Source organism: Ostrea edulis, chromosome 3 (assembly GCF_947568905.1).
Source record: "Ostrea edulis chromosome 3, xbOstEdul1.1, whole genome shotgun sequence".
Taxonomy (NCBI): Eukaryota; Metazoa; Mollusca; class Bivalvia; order Ostreida; family Ostreidae; genus Ostrea; species Ostrea edulis.
The window spans coordinates 46,596,195-46,623,974 of NC_079166.1; the positions used below are offsets into that span (position 1 = coordinate 46,596,195).

Sequence of the window (27,780 nt, forward strand, 5' to 3'; positions counted from 1 at the left end):
AGAGCAATACCTGTGACCATACCAAAAAAAAAACCCCCCTGGAAAACTGTTTGACTTACTTCTACCCCTAAAGTAAATGATAGTGTACCAATTCAGCTGAAATGCTAATTGCACTTGTATTCCTCCGAGAGGAAGCTTTTAACTAAATATCAAGGCAATATCTGTATCCGTAATGAAAAAAGCCCGAAAAACTGTTTGACCCATTTTTAGCTCAAATGTAGTCAAGGATGGATCAATCCAGCTGAAATACAAACTGCACGTGTATTCCTCTAAGAGAAAGCCTGTGACTAAATTTCAGCGCAATATCTGTATCCATAATGAAAAAAGCCCTGAAAACTGTTTGACCCATTTTTAGCTCAATGTAGTCAAAGATGGACCAATCCAGCTGAAATACAAACTGCACGTGTATTCCTCTAAGCGAAAGCCCAAAAGTAGGTAAAGGATAGGCCAATCCAGCCGAAATGCAAACTGAATTTGTATTCTTCCAAGAGGAAGACTGTTCAGGGCAATATCTGTACCCATAATGAAAAAAAAAAGCCAGGGAAACTGTTTGACCTACTTTTAATCCTAATGTAGGTCATACACGGACGGACCAATCCAGCTGAAATGCATCTGAACTTGTATTCTTCTTAGAGGAAGCTTATGTGTAAATTTCGGGGCAATATCTGTATATGTAACGGAAAAAAATCCGGAAAACTCTTTGACCTACTTATAGCCCTAAAGTAGGTCAAGGACGGACCAATTCACCTGAAATGCAAACTCACTCTTACACTTCTTGAGGGAGAAATTGTGACCAAATTTCAAAGTCATGCATGCATCTGTTACGGAAACAAGATTGAAAAGGGTTATACACATGCATCATTTAATTGATAGTAGTATCACCAATTAAAATATTGAGCAAACAATATCTTCCTATGTTAGGAGTGGATTGACCATGTGACTTCAAAATATATAGGGGTTATCTACTCCTCATGCTGTACCAGTTTACTAAGTTTGGTGTCAATCAAGAAATACATGTAATTGTTAAGATATAGGAAACAATATAATACTATGTCCAGTTTAACCCTTGAGCATTGACTATGTGACCGCAGAATCAATAGGGTCATCTTCTCCTGAATATGTAACTGTACCAAGTTTTATGTCTGTCAAGCAAAGAGTTCTTAAGATATTGAGCAAACAGTATATTCCTTAGCTACAGAACTTTAGCTCTCCGAAAAAAAAATATGTTGACAGACCGGAGATTTTCTCCGGTCTGTCAACATAATTTTTTCGGAGAGCTACAGTTCTGCAGCTATATATTCCTATGTTCAGTTTGACCCTTGACCATGTGACCTCAAAATCAACAGGGGTCATATTCCCCTGAAGATATACGAGTGTACCAAGTTTGATATCTGTAAAGCAAAGGGTTTTCAAAATACTGAGCGGACAGTATCTTCCTATGTCCAGTTTGACCCTTCACCTTTAACTATGTGACCTCAAAATCAAGAGGGTCATCTTCTTCTAAAGCTGTACCAGTGTACCAAGTTTGATGTCTGTCAAGCAAAGGGTTTTCTAAATATTGAGTGGTCAGTATATTCCCATATCCAGTTTGACCCTTGACCTTTGTCCATGTGACCTCAAAATATGTAGGGATAATTTACTCCTTGGGATGCACCAAGTTTAATATTTGTCAAAGAAAGGGATCTTAAGATATTGAGCGGAAAGTGTCTTTCTAAGTCCACAGTAGATTGACCCTTGACCTTTGGACCTGAAAAACAATAGGGATCTTCTCCAACTCATACCAATAACCAACCCACATATGAAATATATTACGATCAAGTAGACGGTTCTCAAGATATTGAGCGGACAACATGTGGTCTACCGACCGACGGATCGACATACCCACCGATAGGTGCAAAGTAATATGTCCCTTTTCTTTGAAGGGGGCATAATAAATCCGGAAAACATGACCTCAAACCGACGGACAGCCAGACAGACAGACAGACGCACGGGCAGCGCCATAACATAATAATGGCGGGCGTATACAAACAACAACAAAAAAGTGATAAACCTTTACCTCTAATGCAACATCCAATGCTGATGAGATCTATCAGATTTCTCTTGCAGAAGACATCACGACAGAAATCCTTGATTCCTGTAATAGATTTGTCAAGTTTTGTTTTGTTTGTGGTCATTCTTGATTTTTCACATTTCGATTTCTTCTATAGAAACACAGGACCAGTTTGAAGGAAACTTGGGTATGATTTTTTTTTCTTTCAAGGGGAGATGATTAAAAAATAATGATGATGTAGTATTGTATTTAAATCTAAAATTATAATCCTCCCCAGCATAGGCCAAAAGGAAGGGTTCAACGTTAAAAGTATAGGGACACTCTTTTAAAAGTTGTAAAAATTTCCCTCCCAATAACTTTAAGACCATTTAACCATTTGTGAAATTGAAATAGATTTTGTATCATTTAAACATCCATAAACAATGTGTACTTAAGAAAATTAACATAGGAATTTATTAGAAACATCTACAAATGATCTAAAACATGCAGAAAGGTACAACTTGTCAAACTATGTGAAAACATCGTTATGTAGTGTATATATAAATGATTTCAACCTGTGATGCCAAGTCAGGGCGAGGCAAAAATAGTGATTTGAATTTTAAATGTCACAAACGTTAAAATGTTAATCATTTTCCAGATATTTATACCTAGTTATACCTTGATGTTGTCACAAGACCTGTGCACAAGTGTCTGCCTTTAAATATACTAAAGTATATATTCTTGCTGCATACATGTGTGTCAAACCGCCGCGGTGGCCAAGAGGTTAGAGAGTTCGCCCTACATGCGGAAGGCCGGGGTTCGAATTCCGGCCGCGACATACCTAATTCGTCAAAACAGGTAGTGACAGTTCCATCGCCAAACGCTCAGATGTGAATGTCACGGGTCTTCGGAGATGACCTTAAAAACGGAGTACCCTTGTCACAGTAGGTGTGGCACCCTCACTGCTCAATGGCTGTAAGCGCCGAGCATATATCTAAATTTGAAGCCCTTCACCGGTCTTGGTGACGTCTCTATATGAGTGAAAAATTCTCGAGCGAGACGTTAAGCAAGATACAATCAATCATATGTGTCCAGATACGTTGAGTATTCTGATGGGTAAGTGTCCTGTGGTCATCCCGACCCCCTCCATTTGTTATTAATCAAATACCTTTAAAATGGTTGAGATTCCAACCCTTATTCCATATTCTTGTTAAACATGATACAAAACACCGAACACCAGTTTTTTTGCACCCCATTTGCCCTTAAACATGAGAAAGAAAATTCCGAAAACTTCTTTCACATCTAAAGGACACCACCAATCTTCCAAAAGATGATTTGGCTACTGCATAAAATGTAAGAATGTTAGAAGAGTTATGGGAAGCAGGTTGTTCTATATAAAAACGTATTTCAACCCCCAATTGACACCCAGGGTGAAGATGAAAATTCTGAAACCAATTGCACATCTATAGGACACCATAAATAATCAATCTTCCTTTTTGTTGAAAAAACCCATCGTTTTTCCCCTTCATTTGGTCCCCAGGATAAATATGATATATCCAAAAACACATCTACATCTTTCCAAAAGATTTGGCTACTGTGTAGAATGTAAGAGTTCTGGGAACCAGATTTTTAGTTGTTTTTATTTCCAAAATTAACCCCACAATTTTTCGACCCCCCCCCCATTTGGGCCCTAGGGTGAAAATGAGATTTTTGAAACCTTATTGCGCATCTTCGGGGCACCACCAATCATCTTCCAAAAGATGCTTTGGCTACTAGGTACACTGTAAAATGTAAGAGGAGTTCTGGGAACCAGGTTTTTGTAGAAAAACTTTGTTTTTCAACTCCTGTTTGGCAACGTGGGTGAAAATGAAAATTTCGAAACTTCTTTCACATCTACAGAACATCACCAATCATCTTCCAAGAGAATATTTGGTTATTGTGTAGAATGTAAGAGGAGTTCTGGTAACCATATTTTGCAGAAAAACGTCGTTTTTTCCTTCAGTCCTGATTTTTCTTACTCACTGATTCAATATGCTAAGATTGGTTTAAAAATTCCCTTTAGTTCAGATGATCCCGTGGGGTATAGAATAAGTCCTCACTACCCTTGATTGTCGTAAGAGGCGACGAAATGAGGGGTCCATCGGATGAGACCACACAAACCGAGGTCATGTGTCAAAGTAGGTGTGGCACGATAAATATCCCTCCCTGCTCAAAGGCCGTAAACGCCGAACCAAACTCCATACAGCGTCAAATTCTCCGGGACTACTTTCCCCTATGATATTGGAGTTGTAGCGTAACGGAATATACTGAGCTGACCGGAGCTTGACGCCGAACATAGGCCTAAATTTTGAAGCCCATCACCAGCAATGGTGACGTCTACATATGTGTGAAAAATCCTCCAGACAAACGTTAATCAATAAACAATCAATCAATAAGATGATCTGATAGGATGGAAACTTGAAAGGCCTAGGACATCTATCAATTTCTTAACTAAACTAGTGTAAAATATGTGTATGAACGTCAACATGACATGTAAATTGAATTAATGCAAATGATTGCCACAAAAGATGTAGGGTCTTAAACGGATGCAGCAACTCATTACAACTTTTAACAATTTTTAGAATATTGTTTAATTATTTAATATTAAATATAAATTATTACATTGTATTAATCTGATAAAGGTTTATATACATGCATCAATGAACTCTACGTCACCTTTATTCCTGTGTTTTCCCCTGAAATTACTTTTGTTTTCCCATTTCGACGAATTCGCCATCTCGTTGCCACATTTTCCTTGCATTTTCCCACCGCATTTCTTAACTTCAATCTCTATGTGCCTACCAGTGAGAACACCTGTTGAGGTATGAAGTAATAAGTACAACATTAGAACATAAATGTTTTATTCATCAAAATATAAAGCCGAAGTATATAATGATGCAGGGGGAAATTAATGAAATAATCAGCATCAATCTTAAGATAGGAATACAAAGCTGGTGACTTTTCTACCAGAGTAAAAAAAATCCTGAATGGGCCGGCAAAACAAACATTACATACGAACGACACCTACCTTGTTTACTGGGGATGCTTTCAGACGGCGATTCCAAGAATTTCCATTCTTCCTTTTGACTTTTTAATGTTTTCGCCTCATCAGAATCCGCAAAAGATGTATCTAGAATTTTTTCTTGATGGTATTTTTCCTCATCCTCAAAACAGCCCTTTCCATCATGACACACAAAATCGACATTTTCCTTATCACCTGCAGTTAATGTTACAGTCAAATTAGATTTTCATTACTATTCTGATGATAGAATGATCTGCTTCTAGATATGATATCTCATTGCAGAATATGAGTAAAATAAATAAACATAAATTTTATAATCAACTTTTATCGTAAAATATACCAGCAAACTGTATAATAATTTTGTTGCTATTCACAAAAATCAAGCTAGATTGTTGTTAAAGACTTGACAGAGAATCCTAATATAAAGAGTAAATAGATGAAAACTAGCAACATTGTACACCAGTCGGATTTATACATGTACATGCAAGGTCATACATATTTTGTTTGTGTAATTAATAATTCTTATCAATGGTCTATACGTGTATCAATGTTCTAATGACATGGGTAAAGCAATCTAAAGCCCCACACGTACGCAGAACACCGAGTAATGATTTGTTTTTCAAAAGGCATTAACGTCGGCATGCTTCATCGAACAAAGGATCGTTTTAATATCAACTTCAGAGTACTTGTATGTAGAATCAGAATCATGTTTAACAAAGTAATTAATTGGATGATTGATTACAAGATATGAATATGTCCAAGTTCCTTATCTATTTAAAACACCAGTTGTTTGTAATGCCAAAAAGATTATTCTGTACGGATGAATGTGTGAAATATTGAAAAGTTGTACGTTATGGTACTGTTGATTTTGAAAAAAAAAGTTTTACTAAAAGTTCTTTGAAATTTTGAGAAATCCACAATTGATTTACACCGCTTCTCAAATATGTTGTAGCACTATACCTCTGAAGTTTGTATTTAACATCAGTTAGGCCTAATATTTTAATGAGGATTATATGAAAGACATTTATTTAGTAAAGAGAGTAACTCTAAGTGCATTTAAAATTCAATATGTGTCGTCATAATTACATACATCTAAATACATGTTTTTATGCATAAAATATTCTTACATGTAGCTTCAAGTACATGTATATGACTTGGAATGGATTACTAAAGAAGTTTAGGAAACATTGAGAATTACAAACTTTTTAAGACGCCGGTTGTATTTTGCATTACAACTACATGTACAATGTATATATAAACACAATCCTTTCGATGTACAATGTCTTGCGTTTTCACATATAATTTCTGTAAATATCTCATGTACATCTAATATAGAGGTTGCATAACCAACCAACAGATGTTCGCGAATGGTAATTACATGTATATCAAATTTATTTACCCCAAGGAGATGCTCCGGTGGTCTTCAGACAGTCAGGATCCTGACTATTGATATCCAACGGTTCTTTGAAGAAAAAGTATAGAACATACATTTTTAAATATTTCTAGAATGTATCTGTCTAGATCTCCTAAAGTCCAAATGTTTTACAATACATTAGGTAAGGTGGGTGCCCATTTTCATGATTGTCTGTAATAGTTTTGTTGTTTATATTTGGATCATTACTTGATCGTAACTGAGATACACATGTTTCAACTCTTTGAATCCGTCGCTTAGAATTATATCTGTAAATATATTTGTGAAGTTTTCAGGAAATTATTAGATATATAACATCACAGTAAATTTACCTTCAACTTGGAGTGTGGCACATGTAGAGACGTCGTCGTTAACAAAATTAGATCCCACACTGCAGTCCTGTTCAGTAATGTTCTGAATAAGAAAACGGAACCAGAAACTTCACGTAAACTTTAATAATTTCATGCATATTCCATAGGACATGTATTTTAAGATTGAAGAAGAAATTGTTGATACAGGCATAGATAAATTTTGATCAGAAAAGTTCAATTAAGCCTTCAGCTCAGGTGAATTGAAAATACGTACATGTACCTCTGTGGCATATCCAGTTTTCTGCTTTGCCTTAAAATCTTTCATGTGCTGGGAATCCTCGAAGATATGCCCTATGAAAATTATGCTTGTATGTCATTTTTGTAATAAATATACATCTAATTAGGAAATCACATATATGCTCTGCATATTGTAGATAATGCTTCTAATTCGCACGTGTACGTGTATGTATATATGGAGTTCAATGTATGCAAAGATGATGTACGTAAGTGATACACCATACATATATCTGAAACCTCATAGTTCATCTATACATACATCCTCTTGTAAGCCGATCTATACATACATCCTCTTGTAAGCCGATCTGTGGGAACGTTTTCCTTCTTGTATATACACTCCAACACGTCTCCATCCCCTGAATAATATAAAATGAAAGTGAAAAAATATATGAAAAGTACTTCTGTAAATTATATAAAATATCAGTGGCCATAGCTTTTTCAAAGAGTTTTCCTATTTGTCAGCATTTAAGACTTTGCTCCCCTATTGTGGCCCCAACCTACCCCTGGGGATTATGAATTACATGTATACAAACTTGGATCTACACTATGTCAGAAAGCCTTCGTGAGGGTCCGGGTCCGGGTCCGGGACCCTCACTTTTCTTGCCCAGTAGTGCTTTTTAGAAGATTTTCCCTATATACTCGCATGTAAATCCTTGATCCCATATTGTAGCCCCTACCTACCCTCGGGGGCTATGATTTCTGCACTATGTCTGGAAGCTTTCATGTAAATTTCAACTTTCCTGGCCCAGTGGTTCTTGAGAAGATTTTTAAATGGTCCCACTACATTTTTGTATTTTCGTGATTATTTCCCGTTGGAGAAGGTCGTTGCCCTTCATTTGAACGAACCTGAACCCCCTTTGCCCACGGATGCTTTTTTGACACAGTTGGTTAAAATTGGCTTAGTGGTTTTGAAGAAGTCGAAAACGTGAAAAGTTGACAGACAGACGGACAGCGGGTGATCAGAAAAGCTCACTTGAGCTTTCAGTTCAGGTGAGCTAAAAAGTGATTCCCTCCCCCATAGAACCTTCTAATAAAATTAAATTCTTTAGGTAATTATCACAACTTTATTTGTATAGTGGTGTATTGAAGGAACAGGGATGAAAGAGACAAGTGGACAGGAGTTTTGTAATTTTGTTAATTCTTTTGATTGATTGATTGATTGAATATTGTTTTACGTCTCTCTCGAGAATAGTTCACTCATATGGATATGTCACCACTGCCGGTGAAGGGCTGCAAAATTTAGGCCTATATTCGGCGCTTATGTCCATTGAGCAGGGAGGGGTCTTTATCGTGCCACACCTGCTGCGACACGGGAGCTCGGTTTTTCCGGTCTTATCCGAAGGACCGCCCCATTTAGTCGCCTCTTACGACAAGCAAGGGGTACTGAGGACCTATTGTAACCCGGACCCTCATGGTATTATTCTTTTGAAAGTATGTTTTTTAAATTCTACACAGATAGGAAGTTATCATAAAAAGAGAGAAAATAAGGGTCATAGTGCTTGTGTAAGAGATGTATTTTTATACTATTTCTATGTATGTGTAGAACAATAAAGAAAAACTTTTTTGGCAAACCTGGGATTTGAACCAGGGTATAGTGGTCTTCTATTGTTAGCCATGCGCATTAGACCACTTGAGTATTGAAGCTTATGGTTGCATTCTTTTTACGAAATAGTTTTTAAATCTTCAAACTTTCATATTTTACACTCTCAAATAAATGCAGTTATGTAAATTATTTTTGTCTATGTTTCAGAATATTGTAATCTGTATTTTTCATCATTTACAAGTGTAAAATGCTATTGTTCAAAATTCTTCAGATTATTTTTCTTGTGTGGCACCATAGGTTTGGAAAACGAACTACGAAGCATGGTAACAGTCATGTTGCAAACAAATATTTGTATTTAAAGTACCACTGTAAGTATCGATTGAAATCAAGATGTATATAGAGTGTGTAGTATTTGTATAATATATGTTTAAGATACATGTATGATGAAAGTGTTATATGTGAAAAAGGGATTATTTAGCAGAAATAGTGTGATACTTTGCTAGCTAGGCAAATTACTAGAGTAATGCCAATCTTTTAAAATTATTTTATTGATATTGTAAGTTATTGAGATAGAATATCATTGTTTACAGACAGATCAGCTTAGGGTGGAAAATGATAGTTCTAGGGGTATCCTTTCTTGTCTGTATATTCATTTAAATTAAGTTGTTATTAACCTCCATTATGACCCTACATGATGTAAAATCATGAACATTCCGTTCAATTGCCCTTAAAGGCCCATGTGACACTTTTTAGGGTTCTATTTGTCTAATTTCACTGCTGTCTAGTCCTTTATCTGTTTTATCTTATTCCAACACCCTTTAGTAAATCTAGAGAGGTCTGAAAAGTGGTCCACCATTTGGAGGCCCCAGGTGGTACCCCTACAGCCCCAAAATGAGGGCGGAAAATGATACCCCTAGGAGTCCCCTTCCTTGCCTGCATATTCTTTTAGCGGACTCTTCAAAAATTAAGTTGTTATTAGCCTTCATTATTACCCTACATGATGTAAAGTTAGGAACTTTCAGGTGAGCTCAATTATACTTTAAGGCCTATGTGACCTTTTTAAGGGTTCTATATGTTTAACTCGTTGTTCTCTATCCGTCTATCAGCTTTCTTTCCTTTCATCACCCAATGTGGAATTATTAGAGAGGTCTGAAAGTGGCCCTACCCTAAGGAGGCCCCTACAGCCCCAAAATGAAAGGGGGATGATAGTCCTAAGGGTCCCCTTCCTTGCCTACATACTCCTTTTGTGGACTCTTCACAGATTATTTTCTTATTAGCATTCATTATCCCCCTATACGATGTAACGTCAGGAACTTTCAAGTGAACTCAATTGCCTTTAAGTATGAAACTTGATACAAAGAATGTGAAAAACTATTATGTGCTACTTTGTAGTATTCCGTCTGAGTACTTTTAGTACTTTGATGAACTTTCTTATTGGCTGCTAGCTTCTACGGCTTTATTGGCTGCTGGTAAGTGGCTGCTAGCTTCAGCCTATTGAGGAGTGTTCATGGTTCAGAAAGCATGTTTAGCACGGTTTGGCGGGAAACCATAACAAGTTTCTTTCAGTGTGCATTCAGTGAAATAAAACGAATGGAATGGCTCAAAATATAGAAGCGCATTAATGAAACAAAACTGATATATTTGTAAAAATTGAGTCTCTGGGAAGTTTTTCAAAAATTTCTGCTACTGTGAATACTGTGTCCTACTCAGTGATTTGAAACTGTTTATATCTAATAGTTTTGGGTCTAATGCATTTTAGTAGTGAATTGTGACATTAGCAAATAGTTGTGAAAATAGTATCAGATAATATCAGTGTTATTTGTTTATCATTCATAATACACGTATCAACACTTCGCGAAAGTTACGTCCCTTGTCCGCCATCTCCCGGATAAAAATCGTATTTCCCTACGTTGGCCTTTGTAATTTTCCTCTCTGTAGCTTTGATATCTGTTATTTTTCCATCAATTGCAGTCAACTACAATATGCCCCAGATTGGGGCAACCCATTAACTTGTATGAAAACTTGGTAATTGGCTAAAATTCAAAGTAATAACATCTTACATTTGGTAAGGTAAAGAAGGAAAACTTGGTTTTTCACAGATTGACCTTTGGTTGACCCCGCAAAGGGACGTAACTCGCGGCGAAGTGTTGATACGTGTATTGTTTCGTGTGTGGAGTGAAAGGAGTGAACGTAAATATCTTTTGTTTCATTTTGTTTAATTCAATAAATGAATCTATTTTGTTCATTCTGCAATTTATCATTTTTCCGCCTCAATCTAACAAAATCCAAAAGAACTTATTACACTATTTAAAAAAAGAATAAGCGTTCTGTTAAAAAAACAAATATATCAATACAAATGTATACAACATTGGGATTATATAGTCCCAGGTCTCTACTTGTATCATAAATTGAAAACACATATATAGGAATATAAACATTGATAATACATTAGATATTAGAAATGGTAAAAATATGCATATATAAAGCGTTTTCTTCCGACACAGAATGTATTCCTTTCAAAACCAAATCTGAATTTGAACTGAAATAAAATATCAAATGAAATGGGTTAAGTAACAAATATATGATATATTTGGATCAAAGGAATATATATTAAACTAGTTTCTAAATAGTAATAGTATCTTGTATGATTTTGCTCAAAAGCTGAGGCAACACCTTTCTTAAATTCTAAGAAAATTATGCATGTAACTCTCTTCCCTGCTTTCTTTTCCCTTATACAAACACAAATACCCTAATTATGAAATAGGACACATTTCGCGAGATGATTCTTGTGCTCGAATTAGGAACTTTTATCCGGCACTGAAGACTAAACAGAAATGTCTTTGAAACTGTTATCTTAGTCGTGATTTGTAAAAAAAAAAAAAAAAAAAAAAAAAAAAAAAAAGAAGTACTTCTCTATGTTTAAGTGTCATTGTAGCGAGCAACCTTAGATTAATATGATATACAGTGTATGTACAAATGACCCATAAAATCAGTTTCTTTCAAATGACAAAAATGGGTACAAATACTAAGTGAAATGACTGCATGCTTTAGGATATTGAATATAAAACCTTGGCATGTTAATCTTGATCTCACATATATCTTTCACTTGACTATAATCTCTTTATTAAGTTTACATGTATATGTGTCAAAGTCAATTCTGTATTGAGATAAATATTGTAAACATACCTGGGTAGAAATAGCCAGCGTCTGCAATATTACGTCGTTCTTTGTTGGTGAGGTCAAAACAGAGTAAAGATTCGACTCGTTTCCTATGCTTTTTCCAAGGACAACTTTCCCCCTAAAATACATTCATTCACGGTGACTGTTCACTGATGATATTCAAATATTGAGTTGTTAAAGGACGAGAGTATAATTAAGTATAAGAAAAATACATTAGAAATGGCCATAAATATTCGTGAGTACATCTTCATTGTTAGAATATTTTGAAGCCAAAGAGAATTTTTAAATAGCAATATTTTTTCAAAACATTTACATAACAACTATTACCTTCATTTTCGATTACGTTCTGCTGGTCGATAAACTCTCAGATATCTCTGAAAATATATATCTATGCACTGAATAAGAAATCAAAAACAAACAATGGCATACGTAAGGAAAATCTTTGGATAACGTGAAACAATTTAATAACTATATAGCTCTCTCTCTCTCTCTCTCTCTCTCTCTCTCTCTCTCTCTCTCTCCAAAGACAAAAAGTCAAAAGATTCCCAAAGGCCTGTGTTGGAATTGGTACAATAGGTAATGAAATGGTTAAGCAGAAAAGTCCATGTACTTTATTCTTTTCTTTAATTTTATCATCTTCAAGCTGTATGAATAATAAATACTTTTTTTCATCCACTTTCATGATTATTTATTAAAGAATTATTACAATATCATTCATGTTTTTTTTGTATAAATGATACTGCCTTTGTATGAACAATATTACATGCAATCTAATTAAAATTAGACTTCTATACTCTACTTCTCTACGATACTTGTATTGAAGTGGATCGGTGAGTGGATTTTTCAATTGAATTGATAACACCCGTGAACTGGTACAACGCACGCCCCAGTGTGTATTTAAATACATGTATATGAATAAACTTTTGAAGAGAGAAAAAGATAGAAATAATAAGATTTAAAGCTGAGAAAATCGCTCCATGATATTTTATATGAACACAGGTTCTACACATGTTCATATCACAGTATTTATATTTTTAATGATAATTGTTTTGCATTAAAATAAAAGCTCATAATGATATTTTGTTGTTGAAAAATTCTTGTTATATAATCATATGAAGAGGACGATATTTTACAATCTTGTTGGCAACTGCTATGAATGATCCCCCCCCCCCCTGCATGATCCAACCATGTATTTCTGGAAGAACATGCATCAGTAAATATGGAAACTGTGGGTAAATAAGATATCAACTTGTTATCATGCCCCTTTTCACCCTCTTTGTATCGAAATACCGAGTCGTGTTTTGGTGTAGGTAACTATTTTACCGACTGTTTTGGCTGTACATCGGGAGTTAGACAGGGAGATCATCTCTCTCCAACATTGTTCGCCTTGTTTATCAACGATCTTGCTGTTCAATTAAAAGACCTAAACAATGGAATCCAAAATCGACGACTTTAAACTAAATGTCCTCCCTTACGCAGACGACATAGCATTAATTGCACAGAATGAGGCCGACATGGATGCAATGCTCGATGTTGTTTCTAGCTGGTGTAAGAAATGGAGGCTGTATATCAACTCTACTAAATGTAAAGTAGTACATTTTCGAAAAACCCAGCGAAAACGAAGTGATCATATATTCAACATAGGAGAAGATCTTCTTGATTATGTATCATCTTATAAGTATCTCGGTGTATTGTTTGATGAATTTTCCACATTCAAGAACAACAGCGAAAATTTTGCGAAATCGGGGGGACGAGCCCTAGGAGCTGTTATATCCAAATTACATACGAATAAATCAGTAGGATTCAGAACATACGAGAAAATGTACCTTAGCGGAGTCGCACCTATTTTGGATTACTGCAGTGGTGTATGGGGGTATTGCAAATATCATAATATTGAATCTGTACAGCATCGTGCATTGCGGTACTTTCTTGGTGTACATCGTTTTTCTCCAATTTTAGCTATTGAAGGAGAATGTGGTTGGCTTCCTTCATTTTATCGACATAAAATGAATATTTTACGCCTATGGAATCGACTCGTTACATTGCCGGACGACAGGCTTACGAAAAAAAAATTCATGTGGGATAAGGAACAATCACACAACATAAATTGGTCAAATACAGTCAAATTCCTCTTTGAATCTCTTGATATGTCAGTATATTTCCTAAACCATATGGTCTGTAACTTAAACACAGTGGAAGAAAAACTTCGTCGGGATTTTATGGATGGCTGGAATGAAGAGGTCCAAAACGTTCCAAAACTTAGAACCTACCGAACCGTTAAAATATGAGTGATTTTCAAACAGAAAAATATGTAATCGTGGATATTCCAAAAAGTCATCGTTCCATACTTGCCCAGTTCAGATGTGGTGTCTTACCTATAAGAATTGAAACAGGACGGTATAAGGGGGAGGCGTTATCGGATAGACTGTGTACTTTATGTTCTTCAGATAGTGTAGAAGATGAATGTCACTTTTTACTTCATTGTTCCTCTTATTCAAATCTTTGAGTAATCTTTTTTACCAGTATCGGATTTAACCCCACTATGATCAATATGTCAGATTTAGACAAAAAAAAAATTCTATTATTGAATTTTCCAAAACAAACTGCAAAATTTCTGTTCTCCGCATACACCTATAGACAGTCTATCATATACCAAAATAGTAAAAGTAATGCGTAATACATGTACCACTGTATTTATTATTTGATTTTTTTTCTGTTAAAAGTGACATATAGGCCCGATGGGCCGGGTGATTAAATTCCTATTATTCTGTTTAATGTATTTTTCAATTATGTAATGTATAAAATACATGACACTATAATAAATCATTTACTTACTTACTTACTTCACCCATTTACATAGTGATTTGAAATACCCAGAAGTGAGCCTCAATTATATATATATATATATATATATATAGAGAGAGAGAGAGAGAGAGAGAGTCAATTCATAATTACTACGGCCGACTGGATGTACATATTATGATTAATAATTATTTCACATCTTGAAGTATAGAATTGACAATTTGCCAAGTTTGAAAAACAGAAAGTGGATCAGCCAACAATATTCGGGAAATACCGTGATCTTTAAAAAGAAATAGATATAGATCTATATCTAAATATAATTTGCTCACCTACATGTATAACATCGAAGTTTGGTAGCAATAATCACAAATTGTCATCCTTTGTTTGGGATCAAAACGCATAAAACATTTACTTTTTAACAAAGGTTTATCAAACAATATTTTTCTTCAATCGAATGATCATGCTTACCTGTTTCTTTATCTGTTTATGGCAGCCTTTCAGTTATGTACGGAATACCAGAAGGCTCTCAAATTGATTACGATATTACTTTAACGCCAAATGTTGCTTTTCTCTCATTGAAGTATTTGGAATTAGAAGGGATTTATCCCCAATATCCAATATCTATACAGCGATGCCGTATTTTGAAATTCAACAAGAAGACTGATTTTATTAATCTTTGGGGTAGCTTACGGCTCAAAATCACACGACAATTGAAAAGATATCCTTATCGTATATAGATTGGATATGAAATCAACCAAGATTTGAAACAGTTAGCAGTAACTTTTTAAAACAATATTTTGGGGTTTTGATTTTTCTCCCTGCCCAATTGGTTGGCAAGTTTAAATGTACGTTACTTCAGGTGAAAATGCGAAACAAACATACAATGGGGTAAGTATCCAATAATCCTGATTAATCCTTCTTATTATTTAAAAAAATAAAATAAATTAATCTTAGGCTTTCACCGGATACTTTATCCACTTTCGTATATCATATTGATGAAAATAGTTTTAAGTTCCAGCATGAATCTCTCAAGGTTCCAGCTAACTTAAATAGATAAATGAGTGTGCTGGTATCATCCAGAAAACTTTCCGTTTCAAACACTCCCGCTCTGAAGGTTTACTATGTAGACAAACTTTCCTCGGAATGATTATATAGAGAAAACATCCCCCATGTTTGATTTAATTCTACCACATGGAAAATATTGTAGTTTCGAAAGCATAATGCTTTGTTTAAAAACAAATCTTTCAGATATCAAACGAAAATCATGATCATACACCATTGCTTGATTTTGACCCGTGTATTCATTTCAAACAGCTAATAACAACACAACAAAGTCATGTTATTATAAAGTTTTCCGTCCTTTCGGTTTGATCACGCACATGTGATATCGCTAACGAACTGAAAGGTAGTTATGGTGTTCCGTAAGTTCATCGCTTAAAACGAAAGTAAATTTTTCGAAAATCAAGGAGTTTCAAACAGCTACGAATGGAAACATTATGGAAAATTTATTTTTGAAGTGTACTTGCATTCTATTTTATTACATAGATATGTCTGACGGCAAACTGTGTACAGGGTAAGGCAAAAGAATAATTGTTATAATATCTGTGTTATATGCATTATCATATTACATACATGCCTGTTGTTAGTACTCTCTTTTTATTTGTTACCGATATCCAGCTTGAACAGATGTTGCTTTGGCTATAGATGGAATGAAAATCGACAAGACTGCATAAGTATGGATTTTCTTACTAATTCAAAATTATTTTTAATGAACTAATAAAGTGTTTAAAATAAAAACTAAATACAGATAAACTATATACATATTGAAAATATAACACTTCTTACAAAATTGATACAGAGTGTGAGATCGGTTTCTATGACACTACCTGTGGCAGCAAATGTAAATATCCACATTATGGAGAAGACTGTCAACACAACTGTGAATGTGACAACGAAACTTGCGACTTCGCAATTGGATGTTCAAATTCAACTGGTAAGTCTACGCTAAACAATCATATACGTGTCATAAAAAGACCCCTAAGAGGGAAATCATCCGTATGTCTAGAGCATTTCCTACATACAATTTCATTATATAACGCTATATTCAGGTACAGTTTAGTTAACGGTATACTGTAAATGTATTACATTTGGCTGTGTATTCTATTTAGCGCCTTTGGCGGAACGCAGCTTCCGCTAAATCAAGTACATCGCTAAATGCCATCCGTAAATCTAGATGTTTAAAGTAATTCAGGAATGCACTAAATCAAATATACGCTAACTTGTTGAAAAAACGATATCCGCCAAATATCGTACACGCCAAATATAATACGTTTACGTATTTGTTCTGTTTTTAATCGCATTTAGATTAAACTACTTGTATAAACTATGCTTTACGTCTATGCATAGAGAGCAAATTTTAACCATACATTAGCTTTTCGACATCATATCAATTGTAAAGGAAATCTTACAACAAGCATAATCTTAATGTTCATTGATTAACTTGATAGGTATAAATATGAATAAATTGACATTATTAAGAGAGAAACTCTATCAAAATACAATCATTTAGTAACCCCCCCCCCCCAAAGACAAAGAAAAAGATAAATAAATGTGGAGTTCTAGGTATATCAATTTAAGTTATATATTGATTGAACACGTGTTAATGCAAAACCTATCAGGTGCTCAGTTTAGGTTTCATCTTTAAAAGTTGAATAAAAGCAAATGAATTTACATCCTGGTAATTATTTGTTTATCTTCAATAATGACGTGTCATTACCGCAGACAAAATCTTTCAGAAAACATTGGAAAAAAACCCAATAAATTGTTCAAAAGCAAACCAATTCTTATATTCAATTCCCTACTTGTTCTATCTATCTTTTTAAATTCCAGCTGCTACAACTCATTTCAACTTTGAGAGAATAAGTCAGAAACCGACTACCATAACTCCATCACAAGAACATTTCGGAGATTCCCTTTTTTGGATACCGGACTTCAAAAATTTATTCTTGATTTGTGCAAGTATTCTTGGTTTCGTGTTACTGCTGAACACCCTAGCATTAGTGATATACTTGAGGAGAAAATATGAGAAGAAGAAAAAAGAGAAAAAAAGAGAGCAAAATTATGAAGATTTGGAGGATTTTCCTTGCAATGTTTACAGTGCTTTGAATATGGATGAAACAAATCCGTGTTTTGAAGGATCGGCGATCGGAAAAATCAGACTTTTAAACCATAGATATGACAACAAATATACTCTTGAAATTAAAACAAGACCTTTCCAACTAAATCCAACCAACTGTGGTCTCACTGAAACTGTCCCTGTCAGTAATAGTGCTCCTAGCCCTACTCCCAACGTTCAGGGGGAGACTGAAGGGAACCAGCAGCCATCCGAGTATTCATCGTTGGATGTACATGTGAGGACGTAAAGTAAATGCATCCAACAGAAAAATCTAAAAGTAATTCAAACATTATCGTCAAGACAGCGGACTAGTATCTGATAGATAGTATGCAGATTATGAAGCTCTGAAAAACCTGGTTATGTGTAATGGTTAAGGTTCCTTCTATAATCATATGAAATATTAATCTGAATACACACGAATTACCCTATAACCGGTATGGTTGTTCGTGTCTTTGGTCATTTTAGTGTTTTGTATAATTTTTGTATTTGACCTTGTATCCTTGTTGTGGATCCGACACTTATAGGTATTCTGGTGTTACACTCTAGAATAAGCCATATCCGGTGTCAGTGATACACAATCTCATTATTGATATACACTTGCATGTTATTAAAAATATGTTGTTTAAACTAAAATCTTTCCGTTTCGCATGCATTTTTCTGAACTTTGTTACCCAATATATGGCCAGGAAGGAAATGTCAGCTAAACGAGTCAATCAAGGACGATGTCTCTAGAATGCACCGAGGCATTTGAACTTAATTAAAACATTAAATATTCTAATTTGAGTTCCACTTGAAGTTTGGATATATTTTTTGTAAATCAATTTATGTTGAAGTTAATGCATGCTCCATTATTGATACAATAGTACAATCCCTTGACATACGGTGACCCGTATGGGAAAGAGGTATGTGCCTTCTTTACTGTACCATAAACAGTAATTAATGTACCGTTATAATGATACGAGAACAATAGCGTAAATTATATGAAGAAACCTTAGGAAAAGGTTTTAAAGAACAAATCAAAATGCAGGTACAATACCACTGCTCGATTACCCAATTATAAGTCTTACATGTACGTCCCCTCCAGAATCCGTTACTCATACTTAGCTTCTTCAGTGCATAGCATTGCTACATAGCGTTTATTATCTAAACTCAATGTATGTAGTCCCGTGGGGATCCGGGTTAGAATAGATCCTCTGTACCCCCTTGCTTGTCGTAAGAGGCTACTAAATGGGGCGGTCCTTCGGATGAGACCGCAAAAACCGAGTTCCCGTGTCACAGCAGGTGTGGCACGATAAAGATCCCTCCCTGCTCAATGGCCATAAGCGCCGAACATAGGCCTACATTTTGCAGCCCTTCACCGGCAGTGGTGACGTATCCATATGAGTAAAATATTCTCGAGAGGGGCGTTAAACAATATTCAATCAATCAATCAATGTCTGTAAACAAGAGCATATACAAATCATATAACGAAAAAAGGTCATGTTTGCAACAGATAAAGCAGCAATTTTCCGTATCCATATCAACTGACGTATGTATATAGATAATACCTTCAAATTAACAATTATATTACGGTGATGTTCGACGTTTTATCTGTAGGCGCTGTGTCTTCTATACGGTGTAGTGTTGTTCCCGTTTTTTGTCAGTCATGACTTATAAACACAGGTAGTGTTTGAACTCATTTACTTGGGTTATAAGGAAGTTTTGCTGATAATGAGGTGGTACATGTAATCATTCATTACTCAGTATCAGTTTCTGAATATCTATATTTTGTTTTGATATATTCTGACCACCCATATATTGCACATTTATATCTACATATATGACGAAGGCAATGTATAAATAGAGTTTTCAACGGTAAATTCTCCCTTCAATAACACGTCCTTGATGAGACAAAATATTCATTATTCAGTTACATGCATGTACCTACTGGTATTTACAACAGTAAAGAATTTTTAATAATGACATAAGGAATATCGGTTTTAAAAACATTACTTGTTTATATATATATATATATACATGTATATATATATATATATATATATATATATATATATATATATATATATATATATATATATATAATTCAATAAAAAAATCAGGAAAATATACAGTTCCAAAATATATTTAAATCACTAGCGCTTTCTGGATTTTAACATCCATCCTCAGGTGAATACAAATTTTAAATAATGAATACACAGTTGCTTATCTTAGAGACGTCTATTGTGACGTCATGACGTCATGATAGTCTTTGCGAGGAGGGAATACATACATGACGTCATAATACAAAAAATTCGGGAAAGGTGACTTGGACAAAATAAGCATGAACATTAACATGATAAAAGTTGATGAATTAAGAGGTTTAACAATCAGAATTGATTAAAGTTTGTTTAGTTTGGGAGAAAACAGTTTAATGAAATAATTTTCTTTAGCAAGTCTCATGGATGTTGATTCTGTTTTAAGTTTATAAAATGGAAATATGCTGTAGTTGCCTCTAGCACAGTTGTCAAAGTGTTCGCTGCATGGGGTATTTCTTGTACTAGGATCGTTAATTTGTTGGCGATGGACACGCATCCTCGCTGTTAGTTGTGTTCCGGTTTGTCCAATATATTCCTCGCCACACCCGTTGCAAATAATGCAGTATAGTAAGTTTTTCGACTTGCATGATATGTTATCATTTACAGTAAAATATTTTCCGCATTTAAAAGTAATAGAAGGTCCTGTTTTTAGGAAGGGACATGTACCACACCTTGAATCACCACATGTAGAAACTGCGTATTTTTCAGGCGTTGAATTGAATTTGGCTTTTGTTAATAATTTTTTCAAGTTGGATGGTTGTCTTTGGCTGTGAAGTAGGTCGGATTTGGGAATAATGTCATCCTACACACACTAAAAGGAATATCCCGTACAATTTGGCCAGAAGGATTTGCACTGTTGTTAAAGATGAAAATACTAAAGACCAAAGACTGGCAGAATTGAAAATATTTCTTACTGCGCAGAATTATCCGGAAACACTCATTCTTTCAGCCATAAATGAAGCAAAGAAAATTCCACAGCATACACTTAGAACAACAAGAGAAAAAGAACACGATCCTTTCCTAATACCATTTATAACAACTTACAACCCAAAACATATAAATATCTTTCAGGAAGCTAAGAAGAATTTTACAGTTATCGAGCGTGATTTAGAACTTCAAAAAATTATTCCCAAATCCGACCTACTTCACAGCCAAAGACAACCATCCAACTTGAAAAAATTATTAACAAAAGCCAAATTCAATTCAACGCCTGAAAAATACGCAGTTTCTACATGTGGTGATTTAAGGTGTGGTACATGTCCCTTCCTAAAAACAGGACCTTCTATTACTTTTAAATGCGGAAAATATTTTACTGTAAATGATAACATGTCATGCAAGTCGAAAAACTTACTATACTGCATTATTTGCAACGGGTGTGGCGAGGAATATATTGGACAAACCGGAACACAACTAACAGCGAGGATGCGTGTCCATCGCCAACAAATTAACGATCCCAGTACAAGAAATACCCCATGCAGCGAACACTTTGACAACTGTGCTAGAGGCAACTACAGCATATTTCCATTTTATAAACTTAAAACAGAATCAACATCCATGAGACTTGCTAAAGAAAATTATTTCATTAAACTGTTTTCTCCCAAACTAAACAAACTTTAATCAATTCTGATTGTTAAACCTCTTAATTCATCAACTTTTATCATGTTAATGTTCATGCTTATTTTGTCCAAGTCACCTTTCCCGAATTTTTTGTATTATGGCGTCATGTATGTATTCCCTCCTCGCAAAGACTATCATGACGTCATGACGTCACAATAGACGTCTCTAAGATAAACAACTGTGTATTCATTATTTAAAATTTGTATTCACCTGAGGATGGATGTTAAAATCCAGAAAGCGCTAGTGATTTAAATATATTTTGGAACTGTATATTTTCCTGATTTTTTTATTGAATTATTTTGACTGTGTGATATCAACTCTTTCTATTTGGATTATATATATATATATATATATATATATATATATATATATATATATATATAGTTAAGGTGAAAGGTCACTTGCTACATGTATATCGAGAATTATAATACAACGACACAATAAAAGGATTTGTGGATGGTTTGTGTTTTTGTCTGTTTTACGTCACATTCGAGATTTCTCCAATCATACAGAGACGTTACCAGCTTAAGGAGGAATAACACTTCCTCATAATGGCTGACTTCATTTTGAAACAAGAATGAAAATATAGATATCAGCAAAATTGTATATTCCTTTTAAATCTATTTGCCTAGCTGGGTAGCTCACTAGGTTAACGTGGCCACTGCTGATCACGGGTTCAAGTCTAGTAAGGGTTTTTAAAAAAATAATTCCAGATTACTTTCTACTAACACTGTGTATCACTGACACCGGATATGGCTACTAGCAGAAGATAATTGAAGTAATAACACACTTACATAAGAATTATTTTTTAAAGAAAAAAACCCTACTTTTTATGCACTGGCTCATTGGACCGTTTCCACGAGGTACAGACTATCTTCAATCACTTAAAATTACATGAAATGAGTTGGATGCCATTTTATACCTTAAGACTGAGGGGTCGTCCTTTGTTTTTAACTCAAATACAATTATAGTGAATTCATTTAACTGTTTCCCGTTTGAGTTGTCATAACATTAGATGTTGTTTAAATTAAAATACGTGTTAGTCCATAAATGTCGAAAGAGCAAAATGAATTCAGGTCTGGCGTATACGGAGAATTGTTTGAGATTAACACAGGTATAACGCAGTGTGGCAACTTGCTGTGTACATGTATAGCGAATGGATATACTTATCAAATGATATATTGGCCTGATGCAATTATTTCTTTTTGTGATATATTGTCGTCTCCGACTTATGATTTATTATAAACATTTTCCTAATAGATGCATTGTAGAACATTGAATACAAAATGATATAAATATCATGAGACCTATCACAGAATTAAATGATTAAATGTAAAAGAACGAGTAATTCAAAGATAATGAACAGTGATTAATCTCATCAATCTCATAAAAAATACAAAATTATGAGAAGGACAAACACGGACTTCTGTACATACCAAAGGTGGGAAAAGGTGCCTAGGAGAAGTAAACATCCCAAACCCGCCATGAGCCCTATATCAGTAGTTATCTTGATCAGGTAAACGCATATATGAATTCAAATGTAGCAATTCACAAGAAAAATCTTAGAAGATCTTTCCTTAAATATTTCTTACATGTAGTAAAGATGATTGTTTTGAATGAAAAGTGAATTCAATGAACAGTGATCAATCTCATAAATCTTATAAAGAACATAAAATTAAGAAAGCTAATTTCACCAGAGGCGTGAACTTTGTGTATGGTTAGTACACGGTTGTTATGTAAGTATTTTTTCTCAATTTACACCCGCAGTTAAAGACTACAACAGTTGAATATCATAATAGTAAATGATTCATTTTAATTTTCCGACAATTTCACTAAAACATGGAGATTTGATAAATCAATCTATAATAGAAACGGACTTATAATACAATTATGATTTGAAATCTTGTTTTGTTTCGAAACTTCTTTAATTTGCGACCGATCCTGAAAAACGATCCCTATTGAACAAACTTATTCTTTTAACCAAATAATTCATTTTGTCTTTATCGTCCCTGGCCGAGCGCCATGTTGATCTACAATGGACTCGATAATATTACGTGAGTTCTGAATGACCATTTGGGAACGAACGGTTTGAGAAAACAAACGCTTTATAGGAAACGAATGGTTTTAAATGAGATCAGAACACTTTGGTTTGGGAACGGAACATTGAACGGTTGGAACGGAACTGTTTGGTTGGTTGATTGTATGTTGTTTAACATCCCTCTCGAGAATATTTCACTTATATGAAGACGCCACCATAGCCGGTGCAGGGCTTCTAAATTTTGGCCTATGCTCGGCGCTTACGACCTTTGAGCAGGGAGGGATCTTTATCGTGCCACACCTGCTGTTACACGGGTCTCGGTTTCTGCAGTTGCATTCGAAGGACCGCCCCATTTAATCGCCTCTTACGACAAGAAAGGGGCACTGAGGACCATTCTAATCTTGAACCCCTCGGAACGGTTTGGGTGGGAACGATCAAACTGTTGTAGCCGATAATGTAACGGTTCATTTGGTGTGGTAGTACGTTTCGGGGTCTGTACATATTCTAAAATTGTGAAGGTTTACTTCTGGATAGCTGACATTTTCATTAGTTGTTTATTCTATTGGATAAGGTAATCAATGTCAATTATATTTACAGGTATTTATGAGTACACAATTCAGTATCTATTAGTATAAGTACTCATAAAGTATTCGTACTATTTAATACATACAGTGAATTGGTATCTACTGATAAATCATCAGTATTATCATGGAACGAGATAATGAGTTTTAAACTTTGTAGTCATTAGTGAATATGATATTGTAATACATGTACGTTTTCAAACACAAGTATTTGAATTTACTTATACGTTTACTGTTGAGAATTGTTAGTAGACTTGATATCAATTTATTGTCATTATAGAACCACTTACTCCACTTTCTGTTTCTATCCACTATACATTGAGTATTTTGATTTACAGATTGATTGAGATTACTGAAGAGAGTTAATACATAGTTAATATTTTATGCAGTTATATATGTACAGTGCTTACATATGCATCTTCTTACGTGTTTATGTATTATTAGTAGATACGAATTAAATTCCGTGCAGCCTAATATAGATATGTTGACATTGGTATGCTTATCTTATTTGATTAGTATATTGTCATGGATTTAATTTTAATTCAGAATTATGTAATTATGCAGAGTAAATGGATATCTTTTACAGAAGAATCCATTAACAAATGTATTCAAACAAACTACATGTATCTAGTTTCAGAAGGAGGAGTGGATGCAGTCTACCATCATCCACTGTCGTTTTGCTTTGGACAACAATTTTCAAATTCATTGGACGTGCGCCAAGATACGGGGAATTGTCATAGAGATAGTATGGAGACTTGGAAAGGCATTGCGCTTGTCATTTTCTCCTATTAATGTATGTGGTGGTGTTCTCGTTTTAAGCAAGCCCTCTAATTATCCTCGTATTCCAACAACGTTTGCTAATTTGAAGCTAGCTGATGGAATCCATCCATGAATTGATGAATAGACGCTTCTACAATTTCAAAAGTTGCCAGTATTAGAACTTTCCATCGTTGCATCCGAGTGCTCCGTTCATCTGCATTGTTTTACGGACAACAGGACACTGATTACAGCGTGGTATGGTGTATACCCGGTCTACGTTGTAATTACTGGGCTGGTTCGAACCTTTGGAGACCCTTAGATATGTACCAAAGTTTTCTGATGCAAAGTTACTTGTCTTACCTTTCAATGAAGCCTATTTTCAGCACCCAAGCAAACACTGGTGAAGTCTTCTTTTTTTATTTTATTACCTAGACCTATACTATAACAGAGAAAATATTTCTTAAATTAGAGAAAATAGTAGCTACCGAGGATGGGGCCCCGACTAAGCTCCATCTAATACAATATTTAATGTATACCTAATACACCACGCAGGATACATAGATACTGATAAAGATATATAAAAGGTGTGCTAGATTCAGTAAATAATGTTATGTAAAATTTTCATATGTACATGCATATTTCACTGCAAATATGAATCATATATATAGTATTATTTACTGAATCTAACACTGGTGAAGTTGCTAGTGTTCTTGATAGTAAGTTAGGGTTACATGTATCATTTGGAAAAATACTCTAGTAGATGACCTCTTTATCTTTTCAAATCTATTGGTCATGGGGTTTTATAGTAATTGTTGTTGTTGTCAGGTTGGTATTCGACTTATTGGCTATACTATTGTTATTTAATCATACCATTTTGTTGTAAGCTGCCTACATAAACATAACATTCTGTGATATTGTGAATCTACAAAAGCCGGCTAGGCTCATTTTGAAAGAGTAAAAAAAACCTTATTCTCGTTAACGATTTAATTACTAGTATCTCGTTATATAACGAGTTAATTATTTCGTTATTACGAGTTAATTCTCTCGTTATAACGAGTCAATAATCTCGTTATAACGAGTTAGTATCTATGGAAATGCTATGGGCCTGTTCTTTCCAAAATTGAAACAAACGATTATACATGTAAATTATCAAAATCCGCAAATTTAGAATATCTGTCTTAAACAGGATTATTTTATGATGACTATATGGATTACGTAACAATTTTATTCGTCGTATAGATGACAAGAAAATCTTTATTTCTACCTGTGGCAATATAATTTCTTCTATTCAACAAAAATACTTATTTTCCTTTAACATACTACAATGGTTTGACAAAATTTTCGAGCTAACTCGATATTTGAGGAAAAATCAGCCAGCCTAGATGCAGATGATTCTATCGAGAATATAAATATGTTTATACTACTAATACAAGCACGTAGAACTAGAGAGCTTCTCCCTTTTTATCTCACCTGAGCTGAAAGCTCAATTGAGTTTTTCTGATCACTTTTTGTCCGGCGTCCGTCTCTCCGTCTGTGTCCATCAGTAAACTTTTAACATTTTCAACTTCCTCTCCAGAGCTGCCTTGCCAATTTCAACCAAACTTGGCACAAAGTATCCTTGGGTAAAGGATTGCAAGTTTGTTCAAATGAAGGGACATACCCAAAGGAGAGGTAATCACGAAAATACAAAATTGAATGGTGCCATTTAAAAATCTCTCAAGAACCAGTCTCCCAGAAAATTTTAATTTACATAAAAGCTTTCTGACATGGTGTAGTTTCAAGTTTACTAAGATTATGGCCCCCAGAGGTAGCGTGGGGTCACAATAGAGAATGAAAGTTTTTTCATTCTTTAAAAATCTTCTCCTGAACCACTGCGTCAGAAAAATTGAAATTTACTCGAAAGTTCCCTGATATAGAGTAGATTCTAATTTGTTCAAATCATGGTCCTCGGGGTTAGGGTGGGGCCACAATCTGGAATTAAAGTTTACATTTAGATAGACAGGCAACGCATTTAACAATCTTCTCAAGAACAACTGGGTCAGAACAATTTGTCATTTATATGAAAGTTTCCTTACATAGAGTAGATTAAAGTTTGTTCAGATCATAGTCCCCGGGGGTTAGGGTAGGGTCACAATAGGGGATCAGAGTTTTATATGTTGATATATTTTGGAACAATCTTGAACTATCTAAGCTAGGGATTTTATATTTTGTAAATACATTCTTTACAGAAAGACCTTTCATGTGATTCCATGGTGTGTTATCTTATGACATTGACCTCGAAGTTTGACCTACTTTTTATAAATGTCTGACCAATACAATGTGTCCTAAACTATTTAAGATTAATCTTTCATATCTTATATAAATTTCTGATGGCAATACCTTTCATTTCATATCATGTCCTTTGACCTCTGAGTTTGACCTACTTTTTAAAAAACCACCTATTAAGTATATCAAGAACTATTTACATGTAGGTAGGGCTTTCATATATTTTCGGCAAGACCTTGTGACGCAATGGTGTTTTTTTGACCTTGGAGTTTGACCTGATTTTGAAAAAACCTTGACCTATTCAATAATTCCTTAACTATTTAAGGTAGGACTTTGATATTTTGTATATAGGCCTTGTTATACTTCGTTGTTTTACCTAATGACCTTGAACAACGACAGGGCTAAAGTGGCTCAGGTGAGCGATGTGGCTCATTGCCATTGGCCTCTTGTTTGACAGCGTACATTTCCCATTATTTCTTACATTCAAAATTATCTTTACAATCCAAAGTAAAATATATTGGGTTATACTAACCGACCCCCCTATTTTTCAAAGTAGTATCGAGTGTTAAGGATGTAAGCTTGAACAAGTGAAAGTAACGAGCCTTGACAGTCATATTTCGAGGTAAGCTCCTATCT

The 27,780-nt window shown here is 34.6% G+C and overlaps 2 protein-coding genes across 4 annotated transcripts in view; one reads left to right on the forward strand and one right to left on the reverse strand.

Annotated features, from left to right (window-relative positions):
- Positions 1-15,460, reverse strand: part of LOC125674852 (uncharacterized) — a 28,976-nt gene extending 13,516 nt beyond the window's left edge. Inside the window, exons 1-10 of one of the 3 annotated variants that reach the window (XM_056157938.1) lie at positions 15,103-15,460; positions 12,160-12,206; positions 11,839-11,950; positions 7,397-7,465; positions 7,093-7,163; positions 6,834-6,915; positions 6,490-6,552; positions 5,097-5,285; positions 4,745-4,882; positions 2,057-2,134 (exon numbers count right to left, since the gene is read on the reverse strand). In XM_056157938.1, the coding sequence (XP_056013913.1) occupies positions 2,057-2,134; positions 4,745-4,882; positions 5,097-5,285; positions 6,490-6,552; positions 6,834-6,915; positions 7,093-7,163; positions 7,397-7,465; positions 11,839-11,950; positions 12,160-12,165 (808 nt within the window). In that variant the 5' untranslated portion in view covers positions 12,166-12,206; positions 15,103-15,460. Of the gene's footprint in view, positions 1-2,056; positions 2,135-4,744; positions 4,883-5,096; positions 5,286-6,489; positions 6,553-6,833; positions 6,916-7,086; positions 7,164-7,368; positions 7,466-11,838; positions 11,951-12,159; positions 12,207-15,102 lie in introns of those variants that run through there. The other 2 variants (XM_056157937.1, XM_056157939.1) reach the window with 2 other exon arrangements.
- Positions 15,461-16,046: 586 nt separating this feature from the next.
- Positions 16,047-18,451, forward strand: LOC125677153 (multiple epidermal growth factor-like domains protein 10). Its single transcript, XM_048915124.2, has 4 exons — positions 16,047-16,207; positions 16,312-16,367; positions 16,493-16,627; positions 17,524-18,451. The coding sequence occupies exons 1-4, from the start codon at positions 16,131-16,133 to the stop codon at positions 18,054-18,056; spliced, it is 801 nt and encodes a 266-aa protein (XP_048771081.2). The 5' UTR covers positions 16,047-16,130; the 3' UTR covers positions 18,057-18,451.
- Positions 18,452-27,780: the final 9,329 nt, after the last annotated feature.